At 55.7% G+C, this 16,434-nt stretch overlaps 1 protein-coding gene across 2 annotated transcripts in view; it reads left to right on the forward strand.

Annotated features, from left to right (window-relative positions):
- Nucleotides 1–3,655: 3,655 nt before the first annotated feature.
- The window catches only part of LOC110586800 (tripartite motif-containing protein 26), a 21,757-nt gene continuing 8,978 nt past the window's right edge, over nucleotides 3,656–16,434 (forward strand). Inside the window, exons 1-3 of one of the 2 annotated variants that reach the window (XM_021697093.1) lie at nucleotides 3,656–3,873; nucleotides 15,166–15,633; nucleotides 15,745–15,840. In XM_021697093.1, the coding sequence (XP_021552768.1) occupies nucleotides 15,196–15,633; nucleotides 15,745–15,840 (534 nt within the window). In that variant the 5' untranslated portion in view covers nucleotides 3,656–3,873; nucleotides 15,166–15,195. Of the gene's footprint in view, nucleotides 3,874–4,682; nucleotides 4,757–15,165; nucleotides 15,634–15,744; nucleotides 15,841–16,434 lie in introns of those variants that run through there. The other variant, XM_021697094.1, reaches the window with a different exon arrangement.

Here is a 16,434-nt window from a genome sequence, read left to right on the forward strand (position 1 = left end):
ACATCAGTCAGAATGGCTAAAATTAATAGGTCAGGAAATGACAGATGTTGGCAGGGATGCAGAGAAAGGGGAACCCTCCTACACTGTTGGTGGGAATGCAAGCTGGTGCAGCCACTCTGGAAAACAGTATGGAGGTTCCTCAAGATGTTAAAAATAGAGCTACCCTATGACCCAGCAATTGCACCTACACCCCAATGTTCATGGCAGCAATGTCCACAATAGCCAAACCGTGGAAGGAGCCAAGATGTCCTTCAACAGATGAATGGATAAAGAAGATAAAGAAAATTTGCCCACAGCCCTGCACATACAGCCTTGGTGCAGGACTCTGGGCAAATTTTTTTAAATATATACAATGGACTTACTCAGCCATAAAAAGGAATGAAATCTTGCCATTTGCATCGACATGGATGGAGCCAGAGGGTATTATGCTGAGTGAAATAAGTCAGTCAGAGAAAGACAATTATCATATGGTTTCACTAATATGTGGAACTTAAGTAAGAAAACAGATGAACATATGGGGAGGGGGGAAAAGAAAAATGGAGAGAGGGAAACAAGCCATAAGTGGCTCTTAACAACGGAGAACAAACTGAGGGTCGCTGGAGGGGAAGGGGTGGGGGGAGGGGGTAACAGGGTGATGGGCATTAAGGAGGGCATATGTTGTGATCAGCACTGGGTGTTATATGCACTAAATTCTACTCCTGAAACCAATATTACACTCTGTGTTAACTAACTAGAATTTTTTTTTTAAGATTTTATTTATTTATTTGAGAGAGAGAGAATGAGAGACAGAGAGCACGAGAGGGAAGAGGGCAGAGGGCAGAGGGCAGAGGGAGAAGCAGACCCCCTGCCGAGCAGGGAGCCCGATGTGGGACTCGATCCCAGGACTCCAGGATCATGACCTGAGCCGAAGGCAGTCGCTTAACCAACTGAGCCGCCCAGGCGCCCAACTAACTAGAATTTAAATAAAAACTTGAAACAAAGAAACCAATTTGCAAACCTGAAGGTGAAAAGGGAATTATCCTTTCCACTCAATTAGAGTCAATGAGATACTCCAGAACCCAGCCCCCGCCTGTGGTGCTCATACAAGCTGAGGACGACGTCATTCCTGCAGATCCTACCATCACTGCTGTGCGTAGAAAACCTACTGCCTTCCTGGCACTTGGGATGCAGCCTGGGACATTGCTAACACCTTCTTTTCTACAGACTACCAAACAGGGCTAGCGCTTCTTTAGTTACGAGTCATGCGAAGTACTCTTGCTCTACTTCCACAGAGGTTTCAAAGCAATCTGTAACATGCTGAGCGTGGGTTAAATAAACTTCAGTACAGTGTAAGTTCCTGGTAGGGCACTGATAGTAGCCCCCAGTGCAGAAACTGCTTAGATCACGTCGCATCCCTGTTTAAGGCTGGGTGGTCCTCGAGGGAAGATAAAATCCAGAGCCCTAGGTCTTTCTCAGGAAGGACTAGACATTGCACACGCTAGAACGGATGGACGGGTAGTCTTACATCCTCCAATTACAAAGAAAAAGTGCCGCCACCTTCCTGCCAGTATCTGATTAACCTCTTTGGGTACTGGAGGTAAAACATCCCAGGACTTTGTACCAAATCCCCAGACAAGCGACGCAGTTTGAATGGGACCCTGGTAACAAGGAGCTTGGGAGGCACCTAAGCAGCGGTAACGCGAGCCGTGCCACTGGGGGCTGCCTCCTTCAGTACTAGAGTTGTGATCACTGACTGCAGCCTCTGCCCCCCGATCTTGTGAGCCCAAGTCGGCCTCCCTACCGGTGGGTACAGCCCCTGCAGTGTGCTCCTGAGCCAGAGGGTCATCTTGCCAGTGGGAAGACGATCAGTCTCCAACCAGGCATCCTCATCTGCTCTGGGTTCTGCTGTGGGGCAAGCATAGGTAACTTTTCTTTCTTTTCTTTTTTTAAGATTTTATTTATTTGTTTGACAGAGAGAGGGCTCAAGCACAGGCAGTGGCCGGCAGAGGGAGACGCAGGCTCCCCGCCGAGCAAGGAGCCCGATGCGGGACTCGATCCCAGAACCCTGGGATCGCGACCTGAGCCAAAGGCAGACGCCTAACTGACTGAGCCACCCAGACGTCCCTATAGGTAACTTTTCTATTTTATTTTTAATCTCCATATGCTTTGCTAATTTTCTCGGTTTAAAAAATTTTTAATAGCAAGGCATTCACATGATTCTACAATCAAACAATAAGAAGTTTTACAAATATTTCTGCCCTAACATTATGTGTGCATTCCTGAAAAAAAAATTCACAAACTCCAAAATGTCCACAAAAAGAATAGGGCTTATAGTGGAAATAGTGTTTTGGCAGCCAACTCAAAATCTACACATCTCTATGATCCTAACACCAACAAAATGGTAACAGTTGCAGTAAAAATACCAGCATAGTTTGGAAAAGACACATTGGACACCTAATAGATAAAGATTATAACATGAAATAAAGGACTTTGCTGATATAAAAGGAAAACATAAAGACACCTTGAGACTGTGAGGAAAGATGGAAGCTGGTGGTTCATGCAGACAATGCAGAGTGACATCCCCATCAGAAGTTCCGGATGAGCAGTTGAGGTTTTGCACAAAATGAAGGTGCCAATGAGACTCTGGCTCACCATTTTGTGTTTGTGATCTGAAGGGGCACCTTCTCCACAATAGCCAAACTGTGGAAAGAGCCCAGATGTCCATCAACAGACGAATGGATAAAGAAGATGTGGTATATATATACAATGGAATATTATGCAGCCATCAGAAAGGATGAATACCTACCTTTATATCAACGTGGATGGAACTAGAGGGTATTATACTAAGTGAAATGTCAATCAGAGAAAGACAAGCATCATATGATCTCACTGATATGTGGAATTTAAGAAACAAGGCAGAGGATCATAGGGGAAGAGAGGGAAAAATAAGAGAAACCAGAGAGGGAGACAAACCATAAGAGACTCTCAATCATAGGAAACAAAGTGAGGGTCGCTGGAGGGGAGGGCGTGGGGCGATGGGGTAACTGGGTGATGGACATTAAGGAGGGCATGTGATGTAATGAGCACTGAGTGTTATATAAGACTGATGAATCACTGAATTCTACCTCTGAAACGAGTAATACACTATATGTTAATTAATCGAATTTAAATAAAATAAAATAAATAAAATTTTAAAAAACTGATGACACATGCATGCAGAAAGTGAAACAGAATGCTGCCCGATGGGGAACTGATCTAGATGGTGGAGGAAGGCCGTCGGAGATGGCAGTAGAAGCGACTGACAAGAAGGGGGCAGCCGTGCAAGGAGCTGGGACAGAGCGAGAGATGAGCAGGGCCTTCCTATGTCTGACTGCGCTGGGACGATAGCAGACTGTTTGGAGCCGGGGCAAGGGACCTCTCCGGCTGCACGAGGCACAGAATGGCCTCTGAGTGGGGCTAGTCCGTCCTAGGCACGGGGGAGAAGAGATCCGTGGCCCGAAACCACACGCTTTCTTCCACAGCACCATCTAGAAGAGCAGGTGCTGAGACCACACCCAGAGCCCAGGCCTGCCCGAGTCCTGTCCAATAGGTGAGGTCCACACCCCCCCCCGCCCCAGAGGAGACCGAAAGCGAGAGAAGACGGCCCTGCGTGGGGGGTGGGGGTGGAGACCGAGGTGTACGAATGAGGGCGTGTAGGTCTAATTCCCCACCCTCGACACCGCCACACTTTAAACCCAGCACTTTCGCTTCAAATTCCTGCCCCACCCCGCGAGAGGGGCGGAGGCCGGCCAGGTTCTAGGGTTCAGGACCCCGAAACCCACCCTCTTATCCCGCCGAGGCGGCCGGCCCGCGCCCACTCCGGGACCTCCCGACCACCCTTCCGGGCAGGAGCAGGTAGGTGGCTGGCGCGGAGACCCTTTCCCGCCCCTCCCGGACCCCGCGCAGCCTGGGGAGCCGGGACTAGGGGTGGCGGCTGGGGTGCGCCGGAGCCCCAGGAGACCTCCCCAGCGAGGGCGAGGGGATTCGAGTGCCCCACATCCAGCCGCCAGGACGGAGACAGCTGCACGGAGCTGGGCCCGGGCCCCCACGCTCTTGGAACCTCGCTTTTCCCTTCTGTGGAGTGGGGACAATTATGCTGCCCTGTTTAAGGGTATTTTAGGTAAAGCTCCTCACTCATCGCAGACGCTTCGAAAAGGGTAGTTAATTTTTGTAAATAACCCCCTTGAAGTACGTGCTTGCTAAAGGCCTTCCGGGTTCAGGAAGCAAAATGAGGCCAGGTTGGGGGCAGGGAGTCCTATTTAATGCTGAGCATCCGGCGAGCCCCAATCCGCCGCAGAGCCGCCCTCCGACACGGATCCAGCGCAGGCGGAGGGCAGGGGGTCCTGGCCTCCGAGCCCCGCGAAGAGCCCCAGCTAGGCCTCGGACTGCGCTCCCCTCCACCTCCCCGGGAGCGCGCCCTGCCCGCCCCACCCCGGCTGCGGCTCCCGCGCACCCTGGCTCCGCCCGGTCTCAGGTCCCTGCGCTCGGGCCCCTGCCGCCTCGCCCCCTGCAGAGGCCCACGGATTTGCCCAGTGATCGGTGACGTCGGGGAGGCTCGCGCTCCCATTGGGAGGCGGCCATTGGCAGGGGCCAATCCGGGCGCTGATCCGGGGAGAAATCTCGGAGCCGCGCTCGGCGGAGCCCGGAGGCCGCGGGGCGGGGACGCGACCCGGAACGGGCCGCTGCGGGAGAGGGGGGCCCCCCGTCCGGCGCTCGCGGCCCGGAGCTCGGCAGCGGGGTGAGTCGGGGGCGTCGGACGCGGGAGGGGCGAGGCGGAGGGCAAGGGGCCACCCACCGCGGCGCGCGCGCTGGGCCCCGGCCGGCCTCCTGCCCGGAGCGCCAGCAGGTGCCCGGGGCCCCGCCGAGGGGCGCTGCGGGGGGCTGTGCAGTAAAGCAGGTCGGCCACCTGTCCTCGGAGCCGTGCACTAACTCCCTCCACCAGCCCGGGAGCGCTCTTCCTGATTATCTGCCCCTACTTGGCCTGCGAGAAAGGACCGGATTCCCGCCGCACTCCGGATCCTGACCCCACCATGAAGATGGGGGAATGACATCCGGTCATGCATGCCACAAATAGTGCGGGGACCCTGCCCGAGCCTCCCCCAAGTTTAGAAGAAGCAGGTCTTTTAAAATATAGGCTTTATAGGTTTTCTTCCCCAGATTACATTTTTTTTTCTGAATAGATTTGTTTTAGAACAACTTTAGGTTTATAGAGAAATTGCAAAGATAGTAGAGTTCCCACGTATTCCAAACCTTTTTCCCCTTTATTAACATCTGACGTTCGTATGGTGCATTTGTTACAATTAATGAGCCAATATTGATCTGTTATTATTGGCCCAAGTCGTCCTTACTCCTGTTGACTGAGTTTTCACCTAAGCACCTGTGTCCGTGTGGTGATCCCGTCCAGGTTACCAGGCTACATTTGGTCGGCATGTCCCATGAGGCTCCTCTTGGCTGTGGCCGCTCATACTTGTTTGGGACGATCTTGACAGTTTTGAGGAATGCTCGTCGAGTGTATTGTGGGGTGCCCCTCTGCTTCAGTTTATTGGGAGGACGACTACTGCGGTAGGTTGCCCGGTGATGGCATGGCGTCAAGGGTGCATGCTGTCAACACGATTTAGGACGTGGTGTTGATCGTGGTCACCTGAGAAAGTGTTTGCCAGTCTCTCGGCTGTACAGTTACTGTATTTAGCCCTGTTTCGTAGCATACTCTTTGGAAAGAAGTGACTGTGCAGCCCATACTGAAGGAGGGGACAGTACGCTCCTCCTCCTCGAGGACAAGTAGCTACACCTAGTATTTGGAATTCTTTGCATGGGAGATTAGTCTCTCTTGTCCTTATTTATTAACTTATTCAATCCTTTATCATCAGCACGGACTCATGGATATTTATTTTATACTTTGGGTTATAATCCAATCCTACTTTATTTTGTTGCTCAAATTGTTGTAGCTTTGGTTACTGGGGGCTCTTTCAAGTTGGGTCCTGTGTCCTTCCCAGCGAGTATTTTTATAGAGCTTTTTGCTGTTGAAGGCACTTTGACTGGGGGGCTTCCATTGAACACCAAACAGTGTGATTATTTCCCTCCTTGAGAGGTAAGGAAACGGAGGCCCAGGAGAAAGTGACATCTTAGCCGTCCCTTTCCTACAAGGGAGTGACAGGCTGGTGTCAGACTATCCCCAGAAAGCATTGCAAGCCGCAGAAGGAAGTCCATGGTCCGGACTGAAGCTTCTTGGCGTGACTTCAGACTTAGGCCCTGGGATCAGAATGGGAAGACAGTGGCTTTGGAAAACAAAGGCTTAATTTGACTGTTATCCAGGAGAAAGTACAGCTCGCCAGATTGGTAGACATGAAATGTTGACCTTCTCCCCAAAACGGTGTGTGTGGAGGGAGGCAGGGGAAGATCTGGGAAATGTTTGTGGTCAAGAACATCTAATCGGAGGGGGCTTCTGCAGAAGCAAGATTGTGAAGTGGGCGAAAGAAGCCTGTGGGGGTGGGGGGATGAAGAAGAGGTTGGAGGCATGGAGTAACTCTGTGCCAGGTCCTGGAGATGGAGGACCAGTGGGGAATGCGCTTGGGTTCACCTTCTGGTGGGGGGAGGTGGGTAACCATGTCAGCTGTTGGTAGTAATGACCGGCGTCGAGTGCAGAGCTGTGGGAGCCTCCCCAGGGGAGAGCCATTCAGCTGGAAGGTTGGGATGGACTCCGCGGGGGCGGGGCACCTCACGCGGCGCTGTCTGATTCAAGCTGTCCAGGATGCGCTGGAACAAAGACTGTGTGCAAGCACAGGGGGTGGGGCTGGGGGCCCTGGAGAAGGAGCTGGTGTTAGGCTGAGGCCACAGTGCCAGCCAGATCGTGGGGACTGTGTGGGCCCTGCGGAGTCCTGACCACAGCTAAGACTGAAGCAGGAGAGGGACAAGACGAGAGCTGTGTGTTCGAAAGACCAGCCCGGTGGCGCCTTGTAGGAGATAAGGCTACATTCCACCAAATCTAAGATGCAGTCAGTTTATATATGTTTCATATAGAAAGCATGTCTTTCTAGGTCAGTTAGAGTATGCTTCGGAAGACCAGCTACGGATTTCAGAGATGCTGAAATGCAATGACATGGATATCTTACATTTGAGGAAAAGCTGTACCCCCCTTTGCCAGTTCTTAGATCCCTCCTTGCGCTGGGAAATGAATGGTCAGAATAGCTCCATCTCACTAACCCGTAGATGGTAAGTTCCAGGCTCCACCTATGATCTTGAAAGAGCTAGCTCTGATAAGCAGGCTTTGTCCTGCCTGATAGCCAAATTGTCGAAAACCAGCACAGAGGATGCCTGACCTAAAGATTTCATCTGTGTTTATTGGTTGCCCTCGATAACGGCCATGACTTTAGGTTGCACACTGAATACGCTCATGTGCTCACCCCACATTTATTTCAGTTTGCCTACGAAGGGTCTAGATGCCCCCTCCATCCCCATCTCTTCGTGGTGATCCTGAGCTGGTCAGAGGTCAAGAATGTATCCCCCAAGCTGCACAGCTGAGTCACTGCATTGGGGTGAAAATCTGGGTTTTGGTGCTAACCCGGGAGTCTTCATTGTCAGCTTTGGTTAGGGTAACAGCCAGGGATGGAGGACGGTTCTGATTGTGTCTCTCGAGCTGTGGGAAGGGGCCATGATGGCTGAGAGCGGCTTGGAGATCTGTCAGGTCCTGGCCAGGCATTCCACCTGTGGGGCCAGAGAGGGCCAGAGAGGGAGCCGCCACTGGGTGGCTTTGTCTAGATAAATAGGTGGATTTTTTTTTTTTGCACAAATTCTTTGTATATTTCAGCCTTCAATAATGTCCTGTGCTGTATCAGTCAGGATTCCTTTTTTTCCAGGTGACACACAGGTGCAAGCTAGCTGAGCATAAAGGGCATTTATTGCCTTGTACGAAGGCACAGTTCAAGGGTCAATCTAGCTTCAGGCACTGCTCGATACAGGGTTTTACAAGATGCCATGAGGATCCAGTTTCTTCTGCTTCATCTCTGGGTTGGCTTCATTCTCAAACAGGCTAGCCCTCTGCTTAGCAATATCACTCTTGCATCTCCAAACCAGATTGACGTCACCTCTTGCAAATTCTCGAGAAACCACAGAATCTTTCCCCCTGTCTCAACCAGGTCTCCTTGTGACTAGCAGACTTGAGTCATATCCTAACCTCTGAAGCAAGCACGGAGGTCCGGGAGGCATCCGACTCATTCTCTTGCTCCACCCTTGAGCTGAGGGAGAGCTATGGCCTAAGTACCTGATCAAAGTTGGCAAAGTTAGTAAGGGAAGGAAGAATGGAAGCTGGGCGGACCCCTCCCCAAAGATAGAGCCTTTACAGCACTCCTGCTTGGAGCAGGGAGCCCAGTGCCGTCCCCTGTAGACTGGCACACATGTCAACGCCGACATAGCAGGTTGGCAGCCCATGGCCTGCCGCTTGGAACGTACACTGCTACAGTCAGTGTGGGAACAGGGTGGCCTGATCTGGTCAAGGACGCATCTGCTTGCTTGTGTGAACCAGGACACGTGCACAGACCTTCACCGAACAGTGTTTGTCATTGTCCCAAACAGGAAACGGTCGGTGGCTGTGAGAAGTAGCCTGCAGGCACACCTCGTCTTCCTGTGCTCTGGAGACACCGTGTGTGTTACGAAGGGGGCAGTTCGTGGCGGCCCCGCCGCGGGCAAGTCTGTCGGACCCACTTTACAGGAGCTGTTTCTGGCTTCGTGTCTCTGTGTGTCTCACAGTATTTCACACCTGTGCGTTATTATTATAGTTGTCACGGGGATGTGTGATCAGGGATTCCAGTGCGCTGAATGCTCAGGTTACAGTTAGCAGTTTTTAGCAATAAGGTATTTCTTTTTTTTTTTAAGATTTTATTTATTTATTTGACAGAGAGAGACACAGCGAGAGAGGGAACACAAGCAGGGGGAGTGGGAGAGGGAGAAGCAGGCTTCCCGCCGAGCAGGGAGCCCGATGCGGGGCTCGATCCCAGGACCCCGGGATCATGACCTGAGCCGAAGGCGGACGCTTAATGACTGAGCCACCCAGGTGCCCCGAGCAATAAGGTATTTCTTAATCAAGATTTGTATATTGTTTTTTAGACCTAACGCGATCGCACATTTCATAGACTACCACATAGTGTAAACACAACTTTCCTGTGCACTGGAAAACAAAAGCTCCCTGGGCTTGCTCTATTGCGATATTCACTCCATTGTGCTGGTCTGGGACTGAGCCTCTGGTATCTCCAAGGTAGAATTATAGCGTCAAAAAGCAATGAAAATGAACAGAACCAGCTCACGGTCACATGAATGAGCCGCACAAACATGATGTTCATATGCGCCCCTGCAAACAAGTGCAACACGATTGCATCCATCTGCAGCCCAAAACCAGGGAAGATAAACTGTCGCTGATGAATGCACAGCTCGGTGTAGCAGGAGGGTGGGGGTGACGAGCATCACCATGTACGCCCCCACCACATCTCCCAGACCTGGGGCTCCGTGGCTGGTGCAGCCCGCTGCTCGGGGCACAGGGAGAAAGAAAGCGCCTCTCTCCCTAGCCGTGAGCATCCTGTTGGAGAGAAAGGACAGGTGGGGAGGATCGCTTGCCCTCGCTCAGCACACCATAGGAAGTGTGTTGTGTGCATCCTATGCTCTGGGCCAGGCACAGTGCTGGCTTCTGCAGATAAGGCGGACACCGTCTGTGTCCACACACGATACAGAGAGCTGTGGAAAACAGGGGACTGTACTGATTAGCAGCCTCAGCCCTGCAGAGACATGCGCAGGGCAGTGTGGGGTGCTTTCGGGCTTTGTGGGGGGAGAGCGTGTGGCCTCAGCCTGTCAGGAAGGACTGGCCAGAGGAGGTGGCTGTCAGCTGGTGCTTCGGGCTGGGACAGGATTGGTGTTCACTGCAGACGGAATAGCATTTTCAGAGGGCTCGGGCGGGAGCGAGCGCGGCACCTTTTGAGGCGTGGAGAGGGTTCTGGTTTGGCCTGGGGTCAGGTCTGGGTGGGGAGTGGAAGGAAATGAGCCTGCAGACAAGATCCCTGGAAGATCTGGCTTTACCCCGAGCGGCAGAAAGCCTTGGAGGGGTTCTAACCAGGGTGGCCATGTGAGCACACGGGCATTTGAGCACGTGGCAGGGTGTGTGTGTTTGGGGGTGAAGGCCGGCCTCAGCAGTGGAGAGGGGAGCTGCACATACGTTGGGAAACCCTTGAGGGTTGTGTCACCCCCACAATCAGCTGCGGTCCCAGCTCCCGAAGGCTCAACGTGCTAGAGCTTGCCCTGTTCCTTCCCTGCGCATCCCCAGTGCCTGGCACGTAGTAGGCGCCCAGCACGAATCTGTGAACTCTCGGATGAGCTCTGCTACTTAGAGCCCCTCCGTGGCACCCCAGAACCCATGCCGTGCCCCGCTGAGCCCTGTGGACATCTCCGCGGTTCGGAGCGTGTCTCGTGCTGGCCCAGGGCCATGTGCGGCCTCCCTATGCTCCAGAGTCCCGCTGAGCCCTGGCCCTGCAGGGGAACCATCACCCACCCATGACCTCAGGAATGCACCGTCCGCAGGCCTGCGTCCCCCAGACTGCCCGGCTCACGGCCACGGCTGGACACTCTGAGGGCCAGGCCTACGGCTGCTCGTCTGTAACCAGAATTCTGTCCTCTCCAGGCCTGGAAGAGGCGTCACAGACGCTGACTTTGAGGAGAATTTGCTTATTTCCGGTTAAGAAATGGGGCTTCACCTGAGCCCCAGGAGCCCTAAATGGGCTTCCCACAGGGACTGGAGCCCTCAGCTAGGTGCTCTGATGGTGAGAAAGAAGGGCCTACAGTTCAGAGCCCGAGTGTGGGCACGAGAAGCAGCCTGGAGGCCAGAGCGCAAACCATGGCCCTCCGCTCACTTCTCTGGGCCATGAAGTCCACGGCTGGCATTCGGTGGCTCCTGGGTCCCTTCCGTGGCATCTAGGGGAGGGTGTGGGGCAGCAGAAGCCACGGAACGCTGAAGGAGAGCTTATTACCTGCCAGGGCAGAAGTTGGCAGCTACTAAGAAAAACGGGGTCCGGTCTGCCGTCAGGCTGCGGCAGGGGTGGGGCGAGGAGCGTGTGTGCCCAGAGGCGTGGACGCCGACCGCAGTGCCTCCTTCAGCTAGTTCCTGCAACCCCAGCCATCCTCTTGGGCAAGAATTGTGCCCGGCTCCCACATCTGGAACGTGCTGCTTGCATCCTGCCGCCTGACCAGATGCTGGCGTGTACAGAGGAGCTTTCCTGAGATCCAGGGAACGAGGAGGGTGCGGGAGAGGAGACCCGGACGGGTGGGGGCGTCTCCAGAATCGCACCCAGCCTCCGGCTTCTTGAAGGACAGAAGAGCTGCCCACGCCGGAGCGGGGATGCATGGCCTCTGCCCCGAGGGCCCCCATGGGATGATCCCCGGTTTCCGAATTCTCACCTGGGGCAGGGCAGTGGGTGGGCTATGTCGTCTTGAAGGCTCTTTCCAGCTCCGGTTCTCTGTGGTTCCTGTGTGCCCCAGAGCCAGGCATGGAGAGCGGAATGACGGTCACCCCTACTCTGGAAGCCTGCGAGATGACCAGGATGTTCCAGAAGCATGAAGTGATAGCGGGCAGAGTGTAGGGGAGTTTCCGGGGGGTCGGTGTTTTGCGGGCTCCGAATGTGTGGGTGGTGAGCAGACTTTCTGGCCTGCCCCAGCTCCCACACCAGCAGCCCCGTCCTCGGCGTCTACAGTGTCGTGCCCACACTGTCCAGCTCGAGAAGTGCGTCCATGCGCACGACCCCATCTGAGCTTCCTGGTGTCCCATGGACCGGGGCATCCTAGCCTTGCGGCCCCCTGGGCAGGGCCCCCGAGCTGCTGCTGGACCTCGCTGAGCCTCAGTTTTCTCAGAAGAGCGTCCTGAGCGATAAATAACGTGGACGTGGACGTGGACGTGGACGTGGCAGATGAGGCGGGTCCTGAGTGAGTGCTGGTCACGCAGCCCTGGGTCGTTGGAGCCCAGGCCTTGTGTGCTTGCAGCAGGGATCCGAGCGGGGGACTGTGCGTAGGGGTGCTCGCACACCAGCAGCTCCATGCGTGAGCGTTGCGTCCAGTTCCTCGGAAGCACGGAGCACCGAGCTTCTGCCACGTGGCAGCACCCTGATGGCCGTCAGTGACCGTGACGTCTTTCCAGTACACACCCTCGTCCGCATTCTTTTCAGGACGGCAGAAAACTAGAGCCTCGTCCTCAGAAAGTTTCTCCAACACCGTGTGTGGTTTTGTTGAGCTATTTAGAAGTAACCGCCCCCAGCTCGAAGTACTGCTGCGTGCTTCGCCTGCAGACGGACGTTCCCATTCATGACCTCGGTAAACACCGTTAGAAATTAACGGTTTCCTAATGTGATCCAGTACCCAGCCTTTGGTCAGACTTCTCATTTTATTCCTTTTTAAAACAAAACAGGGGGGCGCCTGGGTGGCTCAGTCGTTAAGCATCTGCCTTCGGCTCAGGTCATGATCCTGGGGTCCTGGGATCGAGCCCCGCATCAGGCTCCCTGCTCAGCGGGGAGCTTGCTTCTCCCTCTGCCACTCCCCTTGCTTATGTTCCTGCTCTGGCTGTGTCTCTGTCAAATAAATAAATAAAATCTTTAAAAAAAAAAAACAAAACAGGATCCAGTCAAGGTATTTGCCTTTGGCTGTTTTTTCTCTTTGGTCTTATTAAGTCAAGAACAATTTTTTTTCATGACATTGACTTTTTTTTTTTAAGATTTATTTATTTATTTATTTATTTATTTGAGAGCAAGAGCGCGCCAGGTGGGGAGGGGCAGAGGGGGAGTTCAGCAGACTCGGCGCTCGGCGTGGAGCCCGACACAGGGCTCTATCTCAGCATCCTGAGATCACCACCCGAGGCAAAACCGAGAGTCGGAGGGTCGCTGACTGCGTCCCCAGGCGCCCCCATGACGCAGGCCAGCCGGTTGTCCGTGGAATGTCCCGTATTCTGAATTTGTCTGTTTCCTCATGACGTGGTACAGCGCAGCTCTCTATCCCTCGTATTTTCTGTACCTCGGAAGTTAAGTCTGAAGGCTCGGTTAGGTCCATTCAGGTCGGTTTTGGCAGGATGACTTCTAAGGGGATGTCGTGTCTCCACATGGTGCCATTTTGGGAAGCAGATACCAGCTGGTGCCTCTGAGCGCTGTGGGTTTGGTCACTGCTCGGGGTGATCGCGGGTCTCTGCGTGATCAAGGTTCATCCGGAGGCCATCACTGGGCAGTACTTGGCAGCAGGGACGTGTCCCCTCTGCCCTTCATGGTCGGACCAGCCACTGATGATAAAGAGGGTTGCAGGGCGGTGTGCTGCGAATCCCCTCCTACACTGATGGGCCGGCGTGGTTCTGTAGTCCTAGACCGTTTCATGCGTCTCGTACACATGGGATCATTGTCCTACGGTGAGGAGCACCTGCTGTACGGGACGGGGTCGGGTCTTGTGTGGACGGGGGCTGTGGCTGAGCTCTGCCCGCAGCAGTTACACCGCCGGCCCCAAAGACAGCACGTGCCGTCCCCCCAACAGGGACAGAGACACATGGCCTCTGCTTTTCAGCTTGCAAGCTGCTCGGCAGAGTCACAGCCCCCGGGGATCCCCAGCACCGGCCACTGTCCTCTTTGTGTCGGGACTGAGGGCTCGGGGTCAGGTGATTCCCTCAGCAGAGAGTTGCATGAGGCTGTTCCTGGGATCGGTTACCGCCTGGCTGACATCCTAGACACTGTACTGTCTTCACGTCCCAGTTAAATCCCGTAATTCCTTCACGTGGGCCCTGTGTGCACATGACCCCTCTTCGGGTCCCACGCCTCCAAGTCCCTGCTGGTGTGTCTGGTCAGCAGTGCGGTAATCCCCTACATCTGTAGAGTTCTGCAGTTATAAAGCACGTTTGTCTGACTGCATCCACTGTCCAGGAGTAGACCCTGCTTCCTGTCGTCTCTGTCTGGGGTTCCTCTGCAGCTCCTTCCTGTCGCCGCCAGGGAAGGGCCGCAAGGCCACCGGGCTCTCGGTGGTGGACCTCCCGCATCCACAGTCAGCAGCAGCACTGACTTGCCCGTGGCCCCCGTGCTCCCTTCCTGCCCTGGCCGCTGGCTGCCCTCTGTGGGTCCCAATCCCCACCCCGCAAGGACTGGCACCCAGAGCCCGAGTCACTGCGGCTGCTTCAGCCTCACGTCCTCTCTCACTGCCACTGTGCATTCCCACCGTGCTCTGTCCGGGCTTGCAACTCTCGCCGGCTCCGGGAGCCAAGGGCTCTGGCTTCCTTCCCGGACCCCGCTCTGGATTCTCTGGCTCAACCCACTTAGCAAGCCCTGAAGGTAAGTATCACTGTCCCCATTTTACGATGGATAAACCGAGGCTCAGAGCACATAAGAGGTTTCTGTGGGCACGCGGAACCGGGGCAGCCCTGCGGAGGCTCCTCGGACAGGCCGTGGGCCAGGGCTGCCGAGGTCGACGGGGCTGAGGTCCCGTGTGTGGTGCGTGCCGCGCTCCCGCCGAGGGCCAGATCCGCAGCAGCAGGTCACAGGACGGCCCGCTGGGGCCCCCCACACTGGTGTCCTTCCCGGGCGCTGCTGGCACACTGCGTCTACGGGGAAAGGGAACGAGACCAACACCACGGCACAGCCCGGGGACACGTCTGTTCGGGGGCGCCAGGACTCGGAGTGCCCGTGCTTCCTGAGTCTAGCCTGACAACCCCGTGCCCTCAGTCCTGGCGACCCACAGCCTGGAGAAGCCTCCTGACTCTGGTGCCCTGCCCCACGGACACTTGTGCCTGCACAGCTGAGGGAGTGCAGTGTAGACACGGAGGTGTGGGCGAGGTGACACATCTCCAAGGGTCTTACTGTGTCGTAGCGAGTGCCTCTGAGCGTCTCCCAGCAGGTGGAAGGACGGGCCTCAGGCAGCTCTGCTTCCCAGCAGCATGGTACCGGCTAGCGGCGCTGTGCTCCCCGCTCACCCCGAGCACCCTCTCTGGGCCTTGGTTCCCGTCTGCACTCGGTGCGGTCCTTCACTCGGACACCGAGCCTCGTAGGAGCGGAGGAGTGTCTGTTGCTTGACTGACTGGTTTCTGGAGCTGGTGGCCCCGTGTGCGCGGCCGCCTCTGCCCCTCCACTGGGCCTGCTCTTGACTCCGTGTCTGGTCTCCCAGGACGCGAAGCCCCCCCGAGCCAAGGACGCCATGGCCACATCAGCGCCCCTGCGCAGCCTGGAGGAGGAGGTCACCTGCTCCATCTGCCTCGATTACCTGAGGGACCCCGTGACCATCGACTGCGGCCACGTCTTCTGCCGCAGCTGCACCACCGACGTCCGCCCCGTGTCGGGGGCCCGCCCCGTCTGTCCCCTCTGCAAGAAGCCGTTCAAGAAGGAGAACATCCGGCCCGTGTGGCAGCTGGCCAGCCTGGTGGAGAACATCGAGCGACTGAAGGTGGACAAGGACAGGCAGCCGGGAGACGTGGCCCGGGAGCAGCCAGACGCCAGGCTGTGTGAGCGGCACCGGGAGAAGCTGCATTACTACTGCGAGGATGACGGGAAGCTGCTGTGCGTCATGTGCCGCGAGTCCCGGGAGCACAGACCCCACACGGCCATCCTCGTGGAGAAGGCCGCCCAGCCCCACAGGGTAAGCACGCCCCTCCCGGAGGCGAGGCCTGGCGTGGACCCTTCGGAAGGCTTCTGGCCAGCCCAGGGCTCAGCCTGAGTCCACCTGTCCCCACGGCTTGTCTCTCCGCAGGAAAAAATCCTGAACCACCTGAGTACCCTAAGGAGAGACCGAGACAAAATTCAGGGCTTTCAGGCCAAGGGAGAAGCTGATATCCTGACTGCACTGGTAAGTGGGGCTGTTAAGAGAGAGCCTGAGGGCGCCTGGGTGGCTCAGTTGGTTAAGCGACTGCCTTCGGCTCAGGTCATGATCCTGGAGTCCCGGGATCGAGTCCCGCATCGGGCTCCCTGCTCGGCAGGGAGTCTGCTTCTCCCTCTGACCCTCCTCCCTCTCATGCTCTCTGTCTCTCATTCTCTCTGTCTCAAATAAATAAATTAAAAAAATCTTTAAAAAAAAAAAAAAAGAGAGAGCCTGAGGCAGTTGGCCATGTGGAGCAGAAGCTAGGAGGCTGAGCGGTGGAGGCCCTGCCGGGAGGCTGAGCGGCAGAGGCTGAGCGGTGGAGGCTGAGTGGTGGAGGCACTGCCAGGAGACTGAGCGGTGGAGGCACTGCCGGGAGGCTGAGCAGTAGAGGCTGAGCGGTGGAGGCACTGCCAGGAGGCTGAGCGGTGGAGGCACTGCCGGGAGGCTGAGCAGCAGAGGCTGAGCGGTGGAGGTTGAGCAGCGGAGGCTGAGCGGTGGAGGCTGAGCGGTGGAGGCCCTGCTGGGAGGCTGAGCGGTGGAGGCCCTATTGGGAGGCTGAGCAGTGGAGGCCCTGCCGGGACG

The sequence above is a fragment of the Neomonachus schauinslandi genome, chromosome 8 (assembly GCF_002201575.2).
Source record: "Neomonachus schauinslandi chromosome 8, ASM220157v2, whole genome shotgun sequence".
Taxonomy (NCBI): domain Eukaryota; kingdom Metazoa; phylum Chordata; class Mammalia; order Carnivora; family Phocidae; genus Neomonachus; species Neomonachus schauinslandi.